The sequence below is a fragment of the Sinohyriopsis cumingii genome, chromosome 1 (genome assembly GCF_028554795.1).
Source record: "Sinohyriopsis cumingii isolate HCF-2022 chromosome 1, ASM2855479v2, whole genome shotgun sequence".
Lineage (NCBI taxonomy): Eukaryota > Metazoa > Mollusca > Bivalvia > Unionida > Unionidae > Sinohyriopsis > Sinohyriopsis cumingii.
In genome coordinates, this window is record NC_142961.1 from 151,058,618 (window position 1) to 151,084,082 (window position 25,465).

The 25,465-nt window shown below is 35.3% G+C and overlaps 1 protein-coding gene across 2 annotated transcripts in view; it reads right to left on the reverse strand.

The window, feature by feature from the left end:
• The window catches only part of LOC149808156 (circularly permutated Ras protein 1-like), a 60,718-nt gene that overhangs the window by 20,449 nt on the left and 14,804 nt on the right, over positions 1 to 25,465 (reverse strand). For both annotated transcript variants that reach the window (XM_089973968.1, XM_089973976.1), the window contains exons 5-10: positions 22,987 to 23,137; positions 21,002 to 21,350; positions 19,539 to 19,765; positions 11,909 to 11,993; positions 10,800 to 11,006; positions 396 to 582 (exon numbers count right to left, since the gene is read on the reverse strand). In XM_089973968.1, coding sequence (XP_089830094.1) covers positions 396 to 582; positions 10,800 to 11,006; positions 11,909 to 11,993; positions 19,539 to 19,765; positions 21,002 to 21,350; positions 22,987 to 23,137 — 1,206 coding nt within the window. The remainder of the gene's footprint in view (positions 1 to 395; positions 583 to 10,799; positions 11,007 to 11,908; positions 11,994 to 19,538; positions 19,766 to 21,001; positions 21,351 to 22,986; positions 23,138 to 25,465) is intronic.

Genomic DNA, 25,465 nt, shown 5'->3' on the forward strand with positions numbered 1-25,465 from the left:
CACTTATTTAATTTTATGCAATAATGGATATCCTCCAAGTAGTTAAGGATAAGTAGCAATAACTGGTGCTAATGGATGGATGGATGATGGACAACAGACCATCCCACAAGTTCTTCTGGTCTCTGACTAGTAGAGCTAAAAATGAATATTACAATTTTTTTTTAAAATGGTGCAAATTTAATAACCTGAAAATGACCATATTAAAGTGTTTAAGATTTTGTGGCTCTGAGTTTAATAATTTTGTGTTACTGTGCTCAAAAAGATTTAGGATGTGCAGCTCTGCACATGTATGGATCTACAGATGTACAGAGACAAAAGCAAAACAATATTCCCCCTCTCACAGTGGGAGCATAACAAATTGTCAGGGAAAAATCAAACATTGCTTGCATGTTTACCCTTCTATAAAAATCTGTGTCAAGTCCATTTTCAACTTTTCCAATCCCACAATTGGGTTGTCCATCTGTACAGAGAATGACCTCTGACCCAGGAATGTCTGATATAATCCCAGCGCTTATTGCCAGAGCTGGGCCAAGAGCTGTACTACCTGTTGTCATGAGACCATTCACCTTTGATCTTATGTTGCTGAAAAGAACCAATACATGTTGGTTTAATTTCTAAATTCTAAAACTGATGAATAAAACAAGTTTTTCTAATACTGTAAAGTTCCTTATTTTCCTGGATATTACTTGTGTCTAGTTTTACAAAAGAAATGCATTTTCATCTCTACTTAAATTTCTAGAGATCAGTAAGTCTGAGTATAATGCACACTTGTTTTAAAATTTTTTTTTCACTACAAACTATTTTAAGCGGAAACAATTTAAAAAATGTTCAGACTAATCTTTGCAACTAGTCATTAAGACCTCAAAGTTGTTGGATATTTATAAAAAATCCACAAAATAATGTTCTGCTCGTTAAACTTAAAAACAATCACAGATAGAGTTTCTTAACTGCCTTACATGTCAAGTTTCTAAAATATGCTATATGTTAAAATTAGTTCTTGCTGGAGACTGCATTTATTTATTAGAACCGTTTCCACCTAAACAATGAGGGACCCCAAGTGGCCGAGTGGTCTAAAGTGCTCACCGTTATAGATCACTGCCATCTTATCTCAACCTGGGTTCGAGTCTTGGATTCGGCAAATATGGGTATGTGAAAAAGCTGGCCAGTAGCTTCTCGTGGGTCGGTGGTTCTTTCCGGGGTTTTCCCGGGTTCTTCCTCCACCATTTATACTGGTTGCTATGTATAGCCTATTGTGTGCTGAAAAATGGCATTAAACCCTACAACAACAACAACAACCTAAACAATGAAGATTTTTGTAAATAAAGTCAAAAGGAATGTAGTTATGAACAATAAAAAAGACAAGGTACACCTGCTTACTTCTAATGCTTATGCCGTAAAAAGTCTAAATACATAAATGCATCAACAGTCCGCTTATAAATGGTTGCTATTTTGAACTATATTCCATTTAGTTGTAAAAGAGCTTCTTTAGAGCTGATACAAACCAAAAGGCTTCCATGTTTGAAAATATTTAAAAAGTTATTCATGTAGAGATTTTAAGCGTTTCAGTATACCATATATATTGTCTTTTAAACCAAGTCTAACTGCACTGTAAAGACACAGATCTACCATCGCATAATGTTATGGCAGATCTGGGTCTATGCAGTATGTTAGGAATAATCAGTAGAAGAAACATAGATCTTTATCTGCCAACATGTTGTGTGATGGCTGACCAGGGTCTCCAGTGTTTGTAGCTGGACTTGGACTTATAAGCAAGTATATATGGTAATTTATTTTAATCGTGTTCAAAGACAATGAAAATTCATTACTGATATGGTTACTTTCATTGCCATGAGACAGAGACATACCTACTGATAAGACTCATCAAAAGGAATATGTCAATGTCTTGGACAGATACAAGCACATGGCCTGGATTAAGACCATGGAATTTAATTTAAGCTTCAACTTAACAATATAAAAAATATGAAACACTAAAATCATGTGTAGAGAAAATTGCCTTGGGGAAGAATATACACCATTCACAAATGCTTGTAATAATCTAAAATTTATTATTATTAGGTATAGCACCATAGCATGAAGTCTCTTGTAGTGTACCTAATAATAAGTTCTTACAAGTACCAATTAAAGTATGCATTATGTAAAAGAATATACTTGGATAAGGAATACAGGGCCTGCCTGTCAAGCCAATGATCCAAGCATTGTTGATAAACATGTGACCTTGACTCCCAATGTGACAATGTTCAGTAAGCATGTTACAGAATGAACTCTCAGTTTCATAATGACTAAATATGAACAAAATTAATCCAAGAGTTTAGTAAATAAGTGTATGCAAAATCAGGTTTTCTATGCATCTAAAAAAGAACTGTCTTAGCCTTATAATGACTTATCCCCAGTACACAAAATCCATCAATGGGGTTAGCAAATAATTACAAATAAAACATTCTGATGCAAACCAAACAAAGTGTTGATGGTTTCACATCCATTATTGTTGGTGGTGGATGGTAGAAGACTGACTGCTGTGTCTTGTTTTTCCATTAATGTGGTCTCATCCAAAAATAAATCAACCATCACATTAGTTCTCACACCAAAATAAGCTGCACCTAATCTGCCAGTGAAGAGCTGAAGACAACTAAGCAAATCTTTAGCTGTTTAATGTTGTGATGCATTATAAATGATAAGGTCAATTTTTACACATTTGAATCAAACTATGGTACTATGGTAATGCATTATGCATGATAAGGTAAATTTTTACATATTTGAATCAAACTATGGTACTATGGTAATGCATTATGCATGATAAGGTCAATTTTTACACATTTGAATCAAACTATGGTACTATGGTAATGCATTATGCATGATAAGGTCAATTTTTACACATTTGAATCAAACTATGGTACTATGGTAATGCATTATGCATGATAAGGTAAATTTTTACATATTTGAATCAAACTATGGTACTATGGTAATGCATTATGCATGATAAGGTCAATTTTTACACATTTGAATCAAACTATGGTACTCTGGTAATGCATTATGCATGATAAGGTCAATTTTTACATATTTGAATCAAACTATGGTACTATGGTAATGCATTATGCATGATAAGGTCAATTTTTACACATTTGAATCACAAACTATGGTACTATGGTAATGCATTATAAATGATAAGGTCAATTTTTACACATTTGAATCACAAACTATGGTACTATGGTAATGCATTATGCATGATAAGGTCAATTTTTACACATTTGAATCACAAACTATGGTACTATGGTAATGCATTATGCATGATAAGGTCAATTTTTACACATTTGAATCACAAACTATGGTACTATGGTAATGCATTATGCATGATAAGGTCAATTTTTACACATTTGAATCAAACTATGGTACTATGGTAATGCATTATGCATGATAAGGTCAATTTTTACACATTTGAATCAAACTATGGTACTATGGTAATGCATTATGCATGATAAGGTCAATTTTTACACATTTGAATCAAACTATGGTACTATGGTAATGCATTATGCATGATAAGGTCAATTTTTACACATTTGAATCAAACTATGGTACTATGGTAATGCATTATGCATGATAAGGTCAATTTTTACATATTTGAATCAAACTATGGTACTATGGTAATGCATTATGCATGATAAGGTCAATTTTTACACATTTGAATCAAACTATGGTACTATGGTAATGCATTATGCATGATAAGGTCAATTTTTACATATTTGAATCAAACTATGGTACTATGGTAATGCATTATGCATGATAAGGTCAATTTTTACACATTTGAATCAAACTATGGTACTCTGGTAATGCATTATGCATGATAAGGTCAATTTTTACATATTTGAATCAAACTATGGTACTATGGTAATGCATTATGCATGATAAGGTCAATTTTTACACATTTGAATCACAAACTATGGTACTATGGTAATGCATTATAAATGATAAGGTCAATTTTTACACATTTGAATCACAAACTATGGTACTATGGTAATGCATTATAAATGATAAGGTCAATTTTTACACATTTGAATCACAAACTATGGTACTATGGTAATGCATTATGCATGATAAGGTCAATTTTTACACATTTGAATCACAAACTATGGTACTATGGTAATGCATTATGCATGATAAGGTCAATTTTTACACATTTGAATCACAAACTATGGTACTATGGTAATGCATTATGCATGATAAGGTCAATTTTTACACATTTGAATCAAACTATGGTACTATGGTAATGCATTATGCATGATAAGGTCAATTTTTACACATTTGAATCAAACTATGGTACTATGGTAATGCATTATGCATGATAAGGTCAATTTTTACACATTTGAATCAAACTATGGTACTATGGTAATGCATTATGCATGATAAGGTCAATTTTTACACATTTGAATCAAACTATGGTACTATGGTAATGCATTATGCATGATAAGGTCAATTTTTACATATTTGAATCAAACTATGGTACTATGGTAATGCATTATGCATGATAAGGTCAATTTTTACACATTTGAATCAAACTATGGTACTATGGTAATGCATTATACATGATAAGGTCAATTAGCACACATCTGACTCCCAAACTATGTTAATGCATTATATACAAGGTCAATTTGTACATGTATGACCCCCAAACTCTGTTAATACATTATACACAAGGTCAATTTGTACATGTCTGACTCCCAAACGACAGTGATGCATTATATACGAAAGTATTATATACATCATTTAATGATACACTAGATACAAGAGCCTTCTTTTCTTTACAGGTTCTTTTTTGTTGGTCTTTAAATTCCTGGTTTACGGCAATCACATATCCAGAGTTCCTACTTATGTAAAATATTGCACAAATTATGCAGGTTTGACAACTATTCTGGATAGGCTCTCCTTTTTTGTATTATTAAGGAGTTGGCAACAATAAGTCTTTATCATCTTTGCCGATCATAATGTGGATTTCTGTGTACTTTCCACGTTCCAATGCCAATATCCCTCAGTGTGCAAACATTGGCTGAAGCACTCAGGAAAAGCTTTGAACCCTTGAGCTCCAACCCTTTCAACTTACTTTGGCAAGAATCTGCAGGCAGAAAATTTGTGATCTCCAAATTAAAGTCTTTAAATAAATATTCTTAAAATGAAGAAATTACAGTTTTGCAGTTACCCATCATGCTCTGACAAACATTTGCCTGTGGAAAACTACATGATCTTAATATTAAAATATTCTATACAAAATATTTCAGCAGTGAATAAATCAGGGAGATCTAAGGATCACGGCGGCTTACCTTGTACATTTACCTGACTGATATCAATACCTCAAAAAAATGTTTAACTTTGAAAATAGTTTCTGCTGGATTAAGGAGACTAATAATACAGTGAATTGTACACTGAAGGCGGTCCTGTGTATACAATTTCTGTATATGACCATTAGACAGGCATGCTTGACTCTGAACAGCAACCCTAATCTTTAAAACCTGTAAGGAACTGGTTTGTACAGTGCCCCACCCCCATCATTCATGAATTTTGTTGCAAACAGATGGTCTAGAACTCAAGTTATATTATGTAGAAACTTGTAGCCTATATTTGGGTCACTGTGACCTTGACCTCAAAGATATTTAGCACCACATCTGTGGTTTATTTCCTTCCTTAAAGCTTGGTGCCAGTTTGTACTGTGTAATTAAAATTATGCCACCAAAATTTCTTCCCAATTTGTATTATAGGAACGTGACCTATGATGTTTTGCCCAACAAATAAGTCAATTTATTCTTTATTCCAACATCAAGTGGTGGCTCAGTGGTTAGCATGCTGGAAACATGACAAAGGGTGTGGGTTAGAATCGTAACAACAGACCAGCAAAGGTCACTGACTGTTGTGTGTCCCTGAGTACTGAAATTTACATCAGTTACCTTAGCCATGGTTCCCATGCTTTTCTAAAGAAAAATTTCCAGGTCTTTTCCAGGATGTTGTTGTTGTTGTTGGGTTTAAAGCCATTTTCAGCACATGATAGGCTATGCATGGTGGCCAGTATTAATGGTGGAGGAAGAACCTGGGAAAATCCCAAAAAGAACCACCGACCCACGAGAATTTTCCATGATGAAATTAATTTTTTCAAGGTTCACATATGACCATCACTGAATGGAATTAAAATACATTTTAGATTATAAAATATGCGTTTTCCAAATCTGAAGATGTTTCTCTTTTAAGCCTCTTCAAAACATCTAAGTCAGAAAAGATGATCATGCACAAAACCAAAACAAGTTTTACTATATTCCTATAATTTGGCATGTAAAGTCATTTCAATGTGCAGAATAAAATTTCTAACTTTACTTTGCTGCCATGATTTATGTTGCTATGTGGAAACAACATACCGGTAATGAACACAAATTAGTTTTGTTTCCTTTCAAACCTTTAATTCTAAAGTATTATATAGCAATATTTATAGATGTATGTTATCCGAATTAAACATTTACTATCACAGTATGATAAAAAAAACCAATAAAACCAAAGTATTATAATCTTATCTTGTAATGAAAAAGTTTAACCCTGAATTTATCTGTGCCAATAAAATCCCAAACAAGATTTTGCAAACAACCTAAACTCCTTCAGACGATTGGATTAAAAATTTAAAATAAAATAAGCAAAAGGGTTATTAAATTTTGACAAAAGACCTTCAAAATTATATTCTGTATTGTTGCATAAACAAGGAATGACTTTTCTGTAGAACAACTTGTCTTCTTGCAATTCGATAAAACAGTCCCCAAAACCTCTACTGATACAGGGGCTAGTATTGTTTTTAATATGTATAATAAAAGGGACAACAATTTCCCATTTCTCCTGTGTTCTATTTAATATCTGAAACCAATGTTTCAAGCTACATGCCACTGTGTAATAGTTTTGCACCAAAGTTAAGCTCAGAGATTCAACATTTTGAACAAAAAATTTGGCTTACAACAAACAGAAGTCCGTTTTCTAATCTGGGTTTCCTCCAAATATTCCACCCCATTTTTCACATTTAGGTTGGGGTGTGGGGTCAGTGCAATTACATGTAGAAAATTTAGAATTTGCCACCACCGTGCAGTAGTGGCATATAGTAGTCACTTACCAGTGGACCTAGAAAATTTAAATGATGTTATAACTACTTATACCTGCAAGACATCGATAGGAAAATGATTTATTTTCTCAGAAATGGCAAGCATTATAATCATTATGTCTTTAATCTGCTGACAGACCAGACGAAACTACAGCATAGATGAAACCTGACCTTGTAGTCGCCATTTGCATTACTAGTCACATGACTACACAAATCTCAAACAAGTACTTCGGATATCCAATAGTCATGTAATGTCCATTTTAATGTTGTTGTACAAAAATTCAACTATATTAAAGTCTGATACATTTTGTAAAAACCAGAAAGAATATAATTCTCAACATATTTATTTCAAGAACAATGACAAGAAACCAGTCACTGTTGCAGCAATCTGGCCAGTCAGATTCATTAAGCAGAGAGCACATCAACATGATAGTCAAGTGATACAACAAATCCCCAGTAGTTGTTTACAGAATATATATAGAGAATTTTGTGTTCTTTCGTTTTTGTTTTCTTATTACAACCGGTAAACAACTTTCATTTAATGTTTTATTTTTTCTACAACATTTGAAAATGTGGGTTGTGAGATCTGTGTACTCGTGCGACCAGCAATGCAAATCTGAGTACCAGGTCAAATTTCATGAATGCCTTTATCTTGTCTTTCAGCAGATTAAAGACATCAGGATTTTAATACTCTCCATTTCTGAGAAAATAAATAATTTTCAGATTGATTTCATGCAGGTATGACTCGCTTTAACAAGGAATTTAACAACAGCCATCTGGTAAGCAGTTAAGCTTTGCCACCACCATTTGGCCTCTCATCATGCTAGACTGGTTTTCATACTTTCCAAGTAAGGAAAAATACGGATATCGAGCAGTCTGTAGAAAAAAATCTACTAGATGAATCTAATGCACCAATTCTTTGTACAGACTCAACAAATGTGTGTATGGCAAACAATCCATACTGCAACCTCCGAATATTCTGGTCAGAGCTCAATAAATTAACTCTGGATCAGTTCAGTTACAACTAAATTACCTAATTCTTTCGGGCGTCAAGTGGTGGCAGAAAACTTCTGGGTTTTTCCTGACTTTCGTAAACATTTTCAAAATTCATGGACTTTTGTCAGTCAGGAAAAAAATTATCATTTCTCCAGACTTTTTCCTGATTTCCCAGTAGTGAGGGAACCCTACTTAGCACTTAATAACCAACCTGTTTTGCTGTACCATAAAACACCACCATATGAGTCTGCTAATACCTAGAGTCAGCTTGGAATGACAAGTTTGTCCATGGATTTGAAATTAGGACAATAGTATATATTTGTAACAGACTCATAACAGGTGATCAAGGACAATGATGTCTACCATCACAATGAGTAAATCCCATGGTTGAAGATTTTTAGGCTTAGAGACAGTTCTTCATAATAACTGAAGCCCCCTTTAAAATGATATAAATGCTAGCTCCTGCAAGAGACATACTCTGTTTAGAAGGAATCATTGGGCTGAAATATGATTCATGCAAGAATTGAAGCTAGCTTTGACATGATTGGTACTTAGATACAGTGGCCTATACTGATGATGGCCCAAAAATGGTCCCTTACTTGATAGAGAGCAAGTCTTTGCGATACATATCCAATGTTATGGTGCTGGGAGGGATATGGGACATTAGATCCATGTCACCCCTCAAAAATTTAGGTGCAAAAGGAAATCAACACTGGAAAATGTGATGGCCATATGTGATCCCCATCAGTCTTGATGAAACAGAGCCATTGCTTCCTACTTTGGGGCCAGGTTCATAACACTTACCAGTAACTGTCACTTCTGGTACAAGTATCTGGAACTGCATGTCACCATAAATGGTACTAGAAATAAGACACAATAAAGAATCCTGTAGCCATCGAGTGGCATGGAACCATCATGGTACTATACAGTACATTTCCACTAACTGGAATCTCTTCCCTGTAAGGGCCCATGTACAGGTGTGGGGACAATATGTGATACTGGATCAACAATCTTCTGTTTTTATCCAAAATGATTCTCAAGAATCATTGCTTTGAAACTGTATTGAATCTGCAGGACTGTTTCCCGCAAGTAGAGCACATTAACTAGATACTGTGGCACAAATGGCCATGGAGTGAGCTTGGGTGCATTGTGGCACTATACAAGATACTAAACAGTGTAGTCAGACCCATCATTCCACCCTATTGGCAAGATCTTCGGTATTGACCTGGTGTAATCTGAATAGGATGGTAGATTCTGATCGTGATGGAACAGGACTATTTTATTTTCCATAACATTATCATCTGTGGCACTACTTTGAGTAGACTGAATCCTATGAGTGCCAGTGACATGATGTTGGAATTGCATACAAGATATTTATCAATATAAGCATGGCCATAATTCAAACTAATTGGCAGGCCTGGCCCCATTATTGACTTTGTGCAGTCAGATTCTTGTATCCTCCATAACTGTAAAATTCCTTATGCTGGAGTGGGTTATGGGATATATAATCTACAAAACCAATCCATACTTGCACCATGCATGATGGCATCTTAAGTGTTTACTGACAAGGCTTTGCCATTTCCATGGTTGCTATGTCTCTATAATGCTCTCCAAGTCAGTCATTCGACATTGATAACAGTCGAACACTGTTGAGACAGATTAGAGGATATTTGATCCACAAAACTGGTCTAAACAGCTGATCTGCGAGATAATATCTGAATAGGCTTGCTTTGATCTCTGAAAACCTGGCCTGAGAATCAACAAGGAGGTGCCTCTACCAAAGTATTGAGTATGCATAATGTTTGCTGAAAAAAGATCCAGAAAACTTAACTTATCAAGCAGAAGCAAAGACAATTAAAATGTTGATTCCAGTGACTTTAACCTTAGACATCCTGAATTAAGTATCAATTGACCTACCTCTGCCATGAAGATTAGGCCAATGACACTTGACTTTATCAAGCAAAAATGAAAATTCACATTTTCAGCTCCAGTGACCTTGAGATTTTCCTTAGCAACACCAAAATTTACCAATTATAAATTTTAGGGAAAAAAGGCCACAGCAAAATAAAGTTATGTCATGGAACCAGACAGATGGATGTTGTTGCTGCTGCTGTTGTTGTTGTTGTTGTTGTAGGGTTTAACAACAATTTTTCAGCACATGTTAGGCTTTACATGGCAGCCAGCATCAATGGTGGAGGTAGAACCTGGAAAAACCCTAGAAAGAACCACCTACCCACAAGAATCTACTGGCAAGCTTTCTCACGTACACACATTGGCCGAGCCCAAGACTCGAACCCAAGCAGACAGAGGTGAGATGGCAGTGATCCGTAATGGTGAGTGCTTTAGACCACTCGGCCACTCTGGACCCCCGACAGATGGATGGACTGACCAACACAGATATCAATATATATCCCAGCATGTTTGGTAGTGGGTAAAAAAATGTGGAGCTTTAATAGAGATTAGCAAAAATAAGCACTTTATGTGCATTTAAATTTATCATTCTTGCATGTTGCATATTCATGCATATGGCAAGGATAATAGGAACTGGCAGACATTTGATTCACACAAGAAATTACACCTATAATGGAAACTGTAGGATAAAATCAGTCTGAAACTTACTTTTTGTGCAAAGTGGCCATTGCTACTCAATATAAAACAATTTACTTACTCATAGCTGATAGAAAGTGGTGCTGGCATCATGTTGTTGGCATACTCTTTGCCAATGTTGATCAGTTGGTCATAATCATCAAGACATGATCCAGTGTGTATGATAGCACTAGTCAAGCTGCCATCTCCCCATATGTAAACCTCGGAGCCAAAAGTTATCAGTACAACTCTCTTGTCAGGTTGCTCAATCTTCAAACTGTCCAGCTGTCTGCAAGTGAGAACACAAATGTTCTGAAATACTTCATGCTTGTCTACATTATTATTGCATACAATATCAAGTAAGGCGCCATTGGTAATCAGTTCAGAGGTTAATCTATGATTGGTAGTTTCGGTTTAAACTTCACTTATCGACAAACATCAAAATGATCATTCTTACCACAAGTACTCTGGTAAGGCCTGTAAACAAAGTTTTTTTTATTAAAATTTTCGTTGTGTGAATTTTTAGAAATGTTTCTTTCCAATAATTTTTCTGAATAACCACAGTGATCACTGAAATTCTTGAAATTCTTACTAAATGATGTAAGACCGCTGCCAGATATTAAGACAACTCACCCTCCTCAATAAAAGAATAAATGATTTCTTACTGGTAATTAAAACAGTACACCATTATTTGTTTTATTATCTATTAACAATCCTCCTAGCTTTGAGTAATATACAAATAATTTCATGAGAAATTTTTGGAGATGATGAAATTATAATCACTAAATTTATTCATGTCAATGACAAGTATTTTCAAATGCTCATAATTATAATGGATTATGACACAATGAAAAATAGCAGTGGCCTGATGTCCAGGATCATGTAATTCCTGACATGGATCTGCCAATTTTCCAATCTGCAATCTGTCAGCCAGCCAGTTTGCGACAATTTCTATCATAAAATCATCCAATACATCCCCGATTCGAATAGCTTGTGAATTACATTTTCATAAATTGATAACTATTCTACAACATGTACACTATCATTATAATGAAACAGGTAAATACAGTTAGAAGACCACACACCATAGTCTGAGGGCCTGCTACAAGTATAGAACTTGCTGGACCAACTGATTTTGGGTGTTATTTACAACCTCTGTAAGAATATGCAGACTACTTTTGTATTTCATACCTTGTTGCTGCTTCCTTAATGGCATCCAACCTGCTGATGTTTTGATTTCCATCTGCGATGCCATCTCTAGCACTTCTCCACTCAGCTAAAATGAAAATCATTACCTTAACATTATTAATATTATCATAGTCTATTTTACAATTCAAACATTCGGATGGAATATTCTCCCCTCACCTGAAATGAAGGAGAGTGGGGTTTGGTGAAGAGATGATATTTTAGAAGTTAACCTGAATCCTGCAAATACATTTCCCAGAACAGATCCTGCTAACAGTGTTTAAAATTGTACTACACGCAACATATTTTCATCTAGGTTTAAAGTTTATGATTGTTTGGAATAGTCTAACCCAATAAATTTCCTGAAACAAATATTACCTGTAACTGCTTATGTACAGAATCACATCAAAAGTCCTCTAGTAATAGTTCAACCCTAAAAAATTCCAGAAAAAACTACCAAATTGATATCAATTATCTGGGAAATCACTTATCCAAACAGTTAATATCTCTGTCATAAAAAAATATGCTGATGAGGCTACAAGTGAGGTATGGTCGTTAAGAGTGACCAATAATTAAACTACTGCAGTCATTATTAATACATCATTAGTGCAACAGTATACCACATAGTAAAAAAACTGCATGTAATAATCTGTCTACATCTATCAGCAAGTGTGGACAGAATACACCCTGGTATAAATTAAAGTAAATGCAATAATCTGTCTACATCTGTCAGCAAGTGTGGACAGAATACACCCTGGTATAAATTAAAGTAAATGCAATAATCTGATTTGGTCTGTACACAAGACAGAATATAAAAGTGCATGGAATAATCTGAATAGATTTTTCAATGAAGGTGGAGAGATTACCCTTTATTCTAAAACAGCATGTAATAATATGACCAGATCCTTCAGTGAATGAGGACAGAATACCACCTAGTATGGAAATGCATGGAATAATCTGACTAGATCTGTCAGCAAGTATGGACAGAATACACCCTGGTATCAATTAAAGTAAACACAATAATATTATGCGCTACTATGAAAGTACATGTAATGATCTAACAAAGCATATTCTTGTACAAGAGAAACTCCTATCGTGATGCAAATACATACCAAGTTTCAGAAAGATATCTCAGACGATTCAGAAGAAATTAACACTCAAGAGTGTGATGGACACACAAAGTTTCATTTTAAAACCGGGATAACTCTAAATTTCTAACCAGATAGAGCCCATTCTATCAAGAGTCATATTGCCACATCAAGATACAGAAACCAACAAAAATTCACGAAGATGTCTCAAATAGCTGAGATATGATAACAATTTTAATACAAGGTGAAATAACTCTGAAATTTCTAACCTAACAGAGCCAGATCTTGCATGGCACACAAACTCTTGTCATGGTATAAATACATGCAAGATTTCCTTTAAATATCTCAAATGGTTCAAGAAAGTTAAACAGAAAAGAGTGTGATGGAATGAATGATGGATGGACACAAATTGTAATAAATTTTTAAAGTATTAATCTGACAAGACCAAATTTTTTTTGGGACACAATTGCCATGAGACAAATGATTACAAAGTTTCATTAACCCTTTACCTCATAGAGCATAGTGACAAAGTGCAGCACGCTATAAATAGAACACCTGTTACCTAGCAGACCGCATCCGCATAGGCATGCCTGTGAATTGTTAAGCAATGTAGTGGTGTTACGTTTAACAGCAGTTTTAACCATTTTACGTTTAAGGTAGACATCTATTATATATGGAAAAATTGAAGAGCAAAGTCCGATTGTTATAGCTGTGTAATTATTTTTCACAGAAGAATATTTAATGTGCTTTAAAATCGAGAGAGAACTCATTCACCGTCATGTCAGTGAGGCCGCGTGACCGATCGTAGCTGCCATTTCCCATACTCGAAATTTACACGTTTTTCGTCTGCGTCTACATCACTAAGTCATCTGAATTTGATAATCAATAAAAACTAATTGCTGCTTACATAAATATCATAGCCTTTACCAAAGTTATTGAATCTTTCGTGGTTGAGATTCAATTCGTGAAAACTTCGTAAGTACTGAATGAAATCCTGCCTGTGAACTGTTAAGCAATTTAGTGTATGTTACGTTTAACAACAATTTTAACCATTTTACATTTTTGGTACACATATATTATATGTGGAAAAATTTAAGAGTAATGTCCGATTGTTATAGCTGTGTAATTATTTTCCACAGAAGAATTTTTTTATGTGCTTCGAAATCTTGAGAGAACTCGTTCACTGTCCTGTCAGTGAGGCCGCGTGACCAACCGTAGCTGCCATTTCCGATACTCGAAATTTACAAGGTTTTCGTGTGCGTCTATATAACTAAGTTATCTGAATTTAATAATTTATAAAAACTAATTGCTGCCTACATTAATATCAGAGCCTTTACCTAATTTATTGAATCTTTCGTGGTTGTTATTCTAATCGTGAAAACTTCGTACGTACTGAATGAAATCCGCGGCTGCCATTTTGGAGAGTGGAGATTACGACCCAGTTACTTTAAATAGCAGATATCGACCAGTGCATGAATAGCGACCACGTGATCTGACGTAATTGTCATTCGCAGAAATGAATGTAGTATGTAATGGGGGGTTTTCCCCGAAGGTGGCGCTACGAAAACTATCTCAAAATGGCTGATGTTTACAGCTGGCGTCAAAAGGCGCTTCTATGCGAATCTTGCAGAGGCGTCAAAAGGCGCTTCCATGCGAATGGAGTAGAGGCGTCCAAAGACGCTTGTATGAGGTAAAGGGTTAAGATATCTCTAACGGTTGAAAGGACTCTTATTGTCAAGTCATGATACAAAGGCATGCAGAGATTAATGGAGATATCTCAAACGGTTGAAAGGACTCTTATTGTCAAGTCATGATACAAAGGCATGCAGAGATTCATGGAGATATCTCAAATGGTTGAAAGGACTCTTATTGTCAAGTCACGATACAATGGCATGCAGAGATTCATGAAGATATCTCAAATGGTTGAAAGGACTCTTACTGTCAAGTCATGATTCAAAAGCATGCAGAGACTCATGAAGATACCTGAAATGATGGTGATGTGAAGTATGAATACAATTTTCAAAGATGGTAAGCAGTACAAATCTGAAAAAGCCAAAGCTAATATGGGACACATGCTCCTGTCATGATTCAAATGCATGTCAGGTTTAATGAAGACATCTCAAATGGTGCAGGAAAAAGTATATGGAAAAGAGTGATGGACTGACACAATTTGTGTGTGTGTGTGATTTTCCATTTTTAATGTAGCCTGAACAATCATATTGCTACGATGTCTGCAGTGTGGCAGTTTATAGTGATGTCTAGCAATAGGGCATCATGCCACAGACGTGTAGCATCCTGTCCCACCCAGTCACATTATCCTGACACCAGGCCTACCAGTCCTAACACTAACCTCTTAATGCTAAGCGCCTAACAAAGGAGCTGCTAGTACCATTTTAATTAATGTCTTATGAACCCTCTTACAGATCTTTATGAAAATTGTGTGCTGCACTGCTCCAGTGGCCTAAGTGGTTAGAGCATCCACCTTGTATGTGGGAGGTAACAGGCTTGAACCCCGGCCAAGTCAAACCAATGACAATTTGTAATAAAACCCTAAGTTACAAAACTTCTCAACTATGCTCATCTTCTTGAAGCCCTAAAAAAAAAAAAGGGGGGGGGTGACTTAGAATCTAGTTGACTTATAAGCAAGTACATATGGTAGTCACAAAAATTCATTACTTTTTCATAGCCTTAAAATGGAAAGGGGGAGGGGAGGGGAAGACATTGACTTCGAAATGAGTATATCTGGTAGTTACAAATATTCAACTACATGCTCCTTTATACAGCCCTAAAAAAGGGGGTGGGCAACTTATGAGTATAGAGAGTAGTTACATAAAATTTGTAATTCTAACTACATGCACTTGAGAATACAAAAGTAGAGGGAGTTAAAAAAAAATTCTCCTGCATTTGTAACATATTTCTTTCATCCAGAGTGAATAATATGTATGTGCTGACTAAAAAGAGCACACATTTTTCCCTGCTTGTAATTTCATGTTTCTTTTGAGATTGGAGAATTTAATGCATATACATACTTTTACCCAATACACATGAAATATGGTATGCCAAGTCATTTGTTTAGTAACTGACCAAGTTTGGATTTGCTAACTACATTGATGTATTTTAGGACCGTGCATGTTTCCCCATGATTATGGGCTACTAATCTGACCATTAACACCTATTCTAGTCATCACTATGACCATGCTCTATTGCCAAATGGCATCACATTATCTCATGTGAAGTACTAAATCTACCGGTATTATTGCCTTCTCCTTTGGAAACTGTTTTCCAGCAGTGTCATCTGGTGGGGTATAGTGTCCTCCCCTTTGGCTCAGGCATGATACCCACCAAACTATATAAAATAACAGTCCCTTAGGCTCGGGCATGATACCCACCGAACTATATAGAATAACAGTCCCTTAGGCTTGGGCATGATACCCACCAAACTATACAGAATAACAGTCCCTTAGGCTCGGGCATGATACCCACCAAACTATATAGAATAACAGTCCCGTAGGCTCGGGCATGATACCCACCAAACTATATAGAATAACAGTCCCGTAGGCTCGGGCATGATACCCACCAAACTATATAGAATAACAGTCCCGTAGGCTCGGGCATGATACCCACCAAACTATATAGAATAACAGTCCCTTAGGCTCGGGCATGATACCCACCAAACTATATAGAATAACAGTCCCTTACGCTCGGGCATTTTACCCACCAAACTAATATAGAATAAGTCTCTCAGGAAGAAGACAACAGAAGAACAATAGTGCTGACAAATAATTCTGTAAGTCATTGGGATACTTTCAACATTTTGTCTTTGTTTTATGTGATGTAATGAGGTGTTATTAAATCAGTATTCCTGCTATTTCATGAGAAAAGGTATGGATCATGTGAGTACATGCACTTTAATGTCCGACAAATCCTCCTCCACAATTAAAAATGGAGACTTCAATATTTGGCAATTCACTGCGGGTAGTCTATGGATCTGAATAATGGTTTCTAAATTCTAATACAGCCCACATGGTGGGACTGTCTGGATTTGACTACCATATTTGCAGTCCTATAAAACGATACTTTTTGACCAGAAAATCTTAGCTTCATCTTATACTCTGAATCAAATTGTATATGGATTATGTCATCCAAATAGCTTTATCATATTTTTTGTGTTGCAAAATATTCTCAAAAAGTATAAAAAATAATGTGTAAAAAATATTTAATTTTAGGGAAGAGATCGTGTATGAACAAATATAGGATCCCACATTTAGTATTTTTAACAATTACATGATCATCAGTATTAAAAATTAACATAGATCAGATGTAATAGCGCTAAAGCAGCATCCACTTGTAATATATGTTGTTTATATTTAATTACATATATGTGCGTCAGAATTTACAAGTTAGAAGATGAATAACCATGACAAAGACATATTCCATCACAATTTTCTTCTAGCACCTAATGATCAAATAATCCGTATATCCTCAATGAGAGAGAGAGAGACAGACAGACAGATGTTTTCACGATTGTAAGTCTGTATTGTTCACTTACCCAATGACTGATTTTTCTTGTTTACAAGTGTAGTACCATATTACATTATAAATGAATACCACTAGTTAAGCAATTCCTTCTAATTTTTGTTTCCACTTCCATTATTAAAAGAATCACACGTCTTTGTAGTGGTATTTACATGCTAATTAAATATGCTATGGCTGTATTCAGTCAATCCAAGATAACACCTTGTTTGGGGTCAAGATACTGCAGACCAGATCAGATTAGCAAGTCTACCAATAGGGAAATGAGGCTACCCATGGGTATTATGAATACTGTACCATACAGTTAAAAGGAAATGCCAGGTGGTTACTATTGTAAATTTAACATCCAGTGACATTTTTGAACTTGCTGAGCCTAAATCTAGCATGAGCAAATATTAAAAAAACAATTGCTGCCTAAGTACAGGAGGAGTACATGCACTTTAAACAAAATCTTAATTGTTGGGAATGGAGAGGTTTTTATACTTACACAGCATGCAAAATGGTCATTCTTGGGATTTAACCTAATGGAGACTATATGGATGTAACTATTGTGAATATTTAAATCCTGAAGGAGAATGGTATGTATTTTCATAGTTTACATTTACTGTTTCATTTATTAATGGTTTCTCTCTTTGACAAAAGCTTCAGCAACATAGGGCAATAAGTTAAAGAAAAAAGAACAAAAAATCCACAAAGAGCTGAACTCTCTATCATATTGAACCATATTTTATTTCGATCACAAGGTGCAAAAAGAAAAATGCAATGGAATACATGTGCATCTGTCTCTCTGTATCTCTCTTCTGCTCCACCCCCACCCCTAGAAAATGCATTTTAGTATTAATGATGCAATTTCCCTATTGCTGGTAATCTGAAATAGCATACAGTGATACCTTTTAATATTTATGAAACCATAAGTTATTATAATTCAATTCCACACAGCATCGCGAGTTTTATCCTATCTGTAGCTCAATAAATTTTTGGGTCATTATATGTAGCTAAAAGTACATAATACATTTAAAATACTTCTTGTGAAACAAATTAGGTACTTTTAGTTACATTTAATAATCCTGACTGGAAAAGTTACTGAGTTACAGGCAGGATAAAAATCGCGATGCTGTGTGGAACGAAGTGAAAAACACAATCAGAGGTATTGATCTGGCCTCGTCTTATATTCGGCATCGACTTGTATAAGGATGAAAGATGAAGTTTACCAAATTTACTGATTCAACTTATACTCGCATCAACTTATAGGCTGACAAATACGGTAGTTTTGCATAAATTTAAAATAGCACCCAAAATGAGATCTGCAAGCACAAGAACTGGTGTATGTTTACCCCACACATCAGATGTGATGTTAAAATAGGGCTCTTGAGTCATGCCCTGGGGACATACAGTTGTAATCTGTGGATCAAAATCTTTGAACCATGGAGAACACCCCCAATAATTAAATAGCCATTTATTGGGTGTGAAAAGATGAATTCTGATATTCAATGGACTTTAACCATTGGGTCTACTATTAACACCAGTGGCTTAGATGCAGGATTATAATAACCTATTGAGATCTCCAGTCTGTAATCATATATACATCAAATGAGCATGAAATGACAAATCTATGCATGCAACTCACATTGGCGCTAGGGTCCATACCTACCTCCAAAAACTTAGCACCTGGATCATAACTTTAGTAACTACTGAGATCCCCAACCTATAATGCCATATACATGTTCTGGGCCTGAGAAGACAAACTTGGATATGCAACAAAAACTGGCCTATGTATCTATTGTTACCCTGGAACATTATCCTTGGGACACAGATTTAAGGTGTGGAAGGACAAGTAGAAGGGGGAACAGCAATACTTGTTTTACAACATTCTGGTTATATGACATAGGGCAACAAATTTGTCCAATGAATTAACTTTTAAGGTGAGATGTAAAAAAAGTGAAACACGAAAATCTGAAATACATTTAAGAACCACAAAATCAGTGATGTAACGTGATAAAGTTAATCAACTATACCCTGAATCCGTGGCAAAGAGACTGTGCAAGACATTGATCCACTGATGTCCATACAATACACCAGGATTCCTCCTTTGTTCCAAGTTTTCTCCTTGGTTACCTCTCCTTCTGCTCTGCTCTGTTCTGATTCTGGCTGCGCTGGGACAAGAACAAAATCAAAACTTTCCCCTTTTGGTACCTCTGCTGGGGTGATATCCAAATCTTTATTAATATGACCACAAAATTCACTGAAATGATGACAAAATGAAACTGTCAAATAAACACACAAAAAGCTATTTACATATGGGAAGACCAAAGACCCCAAACAGCCTAATATCACTCACCTAGCTGACACCTGTTCTAAGCATCAACTGCGTGATCAGATGGATAAAAAATATTCTGTTTATGTTGATTTTAACGGCACATATAACACCTTATTAGCTATATCATGCCAAGAAAATGGGAGCTAAATGCTATTCCAAGGTCACTAAGGGAGCTGACCTGAAAAATATTTGGGTCAGTAGATTGCTTTCTGCATAAAGTTCATAATTTCACGGGGTTTTAGTGTCTTCATTTTCATTCTGGTGACCAAGCTGTCTAAGGCACTTGTCTTTATTGATCACCAACATCATATGTTAGTCTCTGGCTCAACATCCACTGGTTTGTAAGAAAGCTTGGCAGTAGCATCCTGTGGGTCAGTGGTTCTTCCTTGAATTTTTCAAGGTTCTTCCTCCACCGGATATACTGGCCAAAATGTTTTAGCCTTTCATGTGCTGACAAATGGTGTAAATACCAAAACAACAACATCAGTAATATTTGTTCAATACAGAAGGATATTTAGGCTGGGATGCTTTCAAATTCTCTTTAGAGTTTATTAGAAAATAACGTTTTTTAAATGTTCTATTTCATATAATGGTGTCCATATTTGACAGTAGATAGTCCTCATTTGTAAAAAAATCTGAAAGGCCTTCCAGCCTGGATACTTTACATCAAATTTGGTCAAATTCTGAAATGGATTTTTTTGTTTGTTTTAGAAAAGTTTTTAAAGAATTTTCCATGTCTTGTACTGGTGTCCATGCTTGAAGGCAAATCAATATCATAAATTTGAAAACCTTTCATTCAAGCATTTAAAACATATTCCATGACGCTGATCAGGGTCTTTTTATCCTAGTCTTTCACCACCTCACAAACAAAAGTAAGCAACAAACGCAGAACCAAAGTTAAGCTGAAGTCTGAGCAAAACTTTAATAATACATTCTTTCTAAGCTACAAATGTTGATTTTTTACATCACACACACACACACATGCACACACACACACACACACAATCTGTGTGTGTTTAAATATTCAAAAACTTTGCTTTGTTATGCTACAAATGTAGTATGTTTCAAAAGTATTTTCTCACACACACATGCAGTAAATGATGGTTAGTTATTTACACCTAGTTGTCATAATTAAGAAGAAATATAAAATGATAAAACTACCATTTCCAATGATATATTTCACCAGCTGGCTCAAGTTTGGATATGGAAGACAAAATGGCCTGGCAACCTGAGCATTTTTGAGGATCTCCAGTAAAAATGTTTGGTTCATCTTCCAACATGCTCATGGACAACATCACCACATTTGTGTCGGCCTTCTTCACTTTCTCAATCTGAATCTTTCGTGGTTCTCTCTTCTCTGGTTCTGGTGGGGGATGCTGGGATGGATTTTTAATTTCAGTTTCTTGTCTACTTCGAATACTGCCACTAAGTTGCCTTCTTAACTTTCCAAAGAAGCCATCCTTTTGTGGAGATACCTTTTGTGATGCACTGCCAAAAGCACCCTTCTTGGCTAGTCCATAAAATAATTTTTAGAAATATCTTATATTTTTCTATCTTATTATCTATATCTTCAACTAATATACAATAATACTTTGGAACCTGCACCCAACTAAAATACAGTAATACTTTAGTGATTCCATCTAATATCTTTCAGTAATATACAATAATATTTCAGTATTTCTATCAAATATCTTTAACTAGCATTACCTAAACTTCAGTTTACATTTATCATATGTGGTTTAGTAATTGAACAAGGTCTACATAAACACTATACAACTTAAAAAAAATAGTCTCTGTAACCTATATTTTAAATACCTAATCTTCACTCAATGCTGACTAGATTTTAAATCTAGCATTAAAATTATACTGTAAATTGCAAAATATTAGCAAGAATAAAATTGTTGCAAGTCTAACAAGAATTGTATTAACTAAAATCGTTTAATGAAAAGTTTATATATTTGAAGGACTACAAGATTGATGGTACCTCAAGTTTGCAACAAGAGTTAGATTTGCAGACACCATTTATCGTCATGAATGTAAAACAAATGAGTAAGAAGACTTGACTTCGATGCTGTTAAAAAGGAAAAATTGCTAACTATTTTAAAATTTCTTTGAACAAATTTCACTGATTCAGAGTGATTTCTGTTATAGGCAGTTTAGTAATCCACATCTTGTTACCAAAAACATTAACATTTAAAATTTATAATTTCGCCCTAATTAACATGAATTTATTTCACTATTTAAAAAAAAAAAATAATGCACTGCTAAATAATAATGATGTTAAAACACTGATTTGCATTCTGCTAACTTGACTCAATAGAACAAGTCTGTGTACAATTTATTCATAATATTATGGATATCAATGAATGCCACAGGTATTGTTGATTCAACTAATTTAATCTCCAGCACAAAGTCAAATTAAAACTCAAGATTACTCTGTCTTAAAGGCAAGAATTATTGTTGTTATTGTAGGGTTTAACGCCATTTTTCAGCACAAGCTAAGCTATACATGGCGGCCAGTATAACTGGTGGAGGAAGAACCCTGGAAAACACTGGGAAGAACCAATGACTCGTGAGAAGCTACGGGCAGATTTTCTCAAGTACCCATGTTAGCTGAGCCTGAGACTCGAACCCACACAGCCAAAGGTGAGATGGCAGTGATCCAGAACGGTGAGCACTTTAGACCACTCTGCCCCTCGGTGTATCCAAGGCAAGAATTAAATAATTCATCCTATTTATTGGTAACAAATAAGGAAATTCCACCCAAGGGTCAGAATTTGTGGGCAGTTAATGCCTTTGCCCAGTTTTTGATTCCAAAAGTGTGATTTCCTTATCGCACACCAACAACTGTGATGGATTCCTTTTCTCTAAATTTTCACCAGAAAATCTGACATTTTATTTTTTAAAGGTTTTATGTCATTAACAAAAAGCATAAAGGTTTAGTCAAGAAATAATTAGTTGTAAATGGGATTACTTTCTACAGACCACTGACATCTACAGTGTCTTTTGAGCACACTCATGTGGGATAGGTGTATCAAACAAAAGTCTCACATGGGCAATCTGTGATACACATATATAAGAATGAGGGACCTATCCATACTAAGTGAAGGGGCAAGTTACTTCCACCATTTAGACAGATGACTCACCTTTTGGTTCCATTTTGGGTAAACCTGTTATAAAAACTTGTTTTCTGAAAGAGTCTTCAATGGTTGGATCATAAGCATCCACAAAATTCCCCGTTGTGTATCGGACAGTAATGCTGGATTTTCCAACAGCTCCAGAACCAAGAATTGCAATCTAAAATATATAACACATGTAAAAAGAGTGGGGTTGTTATTAAATGTTTTTTAACTTTTACTTACATTTTACATCAGATTACTCTTGTAAAAGTATCTTATAAAAACATGTATTGTAAACAGCATCGTATAAACACATGTATTGTAAAAAGTATCATATAAACACATGTATTGTAAAAAGTATCATATAAACACATGTATTGTAAAAAGTATCATGTGTGTATTGTTACATGGTTTACAAGGTCAGTTAAATATAAATACATCAAACAGTAAATAATTCAATGTTAACTTAATCTTCTAAGAATTTCACATGTGTAAATCACATGTTATATGGTTTAAAAGGAAATGATATATACAGTTAAAGGAGCACTAAATGTATCTGAAGTGATTATCATGAAAAGTCCCATTTTCATTAACATGGCTTCAAAATTTTGTTCCGCTTAAGTCATTTCGATAAGTCAAATTTAAGCACAACTTTTATTTCATCCGATCAGAATGCTGGATGCTAGACTTTATCTTAAGTTCAGACTAAAGTTATATTTGTAACTCCCAGACTAGAATTAATGATCTAGAAACAAAATGTCTACTAAATTTTCACAATTAAACAAGACTTACCAAAGTCGCAGTTTGATTGGGATTTTATGAACCTATAAGTGCCTGAGGGATAACATGACATAGAATTGGTCATGTGATGAGTCAGTCTTTGGAGCATGATCAGCTTGGATGCCTCAGAACAACATAGGGTGGGATATGCATGTAGATAATTAATTTACATATGGGCATGACACTTACTCCAAATGCCTTTACACTATGCAACCATCATATATTGCTGGACCATAATTCTCCAAATCACACCAAGGATAGTTTTAAACAAACAAAAAGCCAATTTTTCTAGCCGATTAAATTTCTTCAATAAGACTTACCCAATCATAATACCTTATGAGAAATACTACCTCATAAATACAACCCTCTCAGTCAAATTGCTTGAGTTAAAAAGCAGTTACCTGCCCAAAAATTGGCAGTTAAATAGAGTTATCACCACTGATATAGGAATGGCACTAAATCTCATGCTGTTATATCATCCTTTACTTCTGACAAGGGTAAGAAGAGGCACGATTTCCCTCAATGCAACAGCTGGGTCTTTCTTAAGTACCACTTCAGAGTAGACAAGAATTTCTTGACTAAAGTCTGATTCCACATCACTAGGGGCCTGTTCCAATAGACTGTCTTTGGCAATGAATGCATGGGCCATCATGAGTGATACTGACCCACTTTGTCGGAACTCCATGTTCTTTGGGACCACTGACAGAGCACGTGTTTTGCTGATTCTGCATGCCATTGCTAATGCAGTGAGCATGCAGATCTTACATGAGAGGTAAACAAATGAAGTTCTTGAGAGTGGTTGAAATGGTTTCTTGTTATGCCAGGTTAGTATCCATGAAAGATTCCACTTTGGGCAAACAGCCAACATCTACAGACATGTGCAATTAAAATTGGACTTACACAGCATGTCTGTAATCATGGAAGAGTAGAATTTGATTGTGTTAGATTCCAACTGTTTCTTATGAAATATCCAAAGTAGTAAGTTAGCTATCTGAGGTATTCATGCCTGTAACGTGTTCTTGGGCACACCAGTGTACAAAATTTTCCATTTGCGTTTGATCACTTCTAAAGTAGAGGTCAATCTCGCTTGAGTGATTTCTCCACCAATGGTTGATCATAACTTTTTTCTGAGGGCTATTTTAATATGATGGAGACACGCAGGTTCGGCAACTCTGAGTTGGGATGAAGCATCTGCCATCATGGTGCTTGTGCAGACGAGGGAATATCTCTATTTTCCTGGAGATTTCTATCATGAGACTGAAGAGGCTGTTGATCCAAGATTTTTTCCAGTCTAGCAATCACACTGAGATGACATTTCAATTCTCTTGCTTTCTTTATCACCTTCAGAATTGGAGGTGTTGGAAGGTAAGTTCAAGCTGTTCCAGTTGATAGAGCATTGACTGCTCAGGCCTTCAGATTTAGGACTCATGAAACAAAAGGTTGGGAGTTTGACATTTCACTTTGCCACAAATAGGTTCACCACTGGTCAACCCCCATGGATATGTCTGAGTGAAAACATTCTGTTTGTATTAGTTGATTGTTCCAGGACAACAAGTCCACTAATAAATTTAGTCGGTCTAAAATATGATGAACTTGATTTGTTGCTGAAGACACCACTTTAGCAAATCTCAAATAAGAATGCAAAGGTGCCATTTGAAATAAGTCACCACAGTGGAGTTGTCAGACAGAATGAGAACCCCCTTCCCATGTAGATCCAACTGCCACC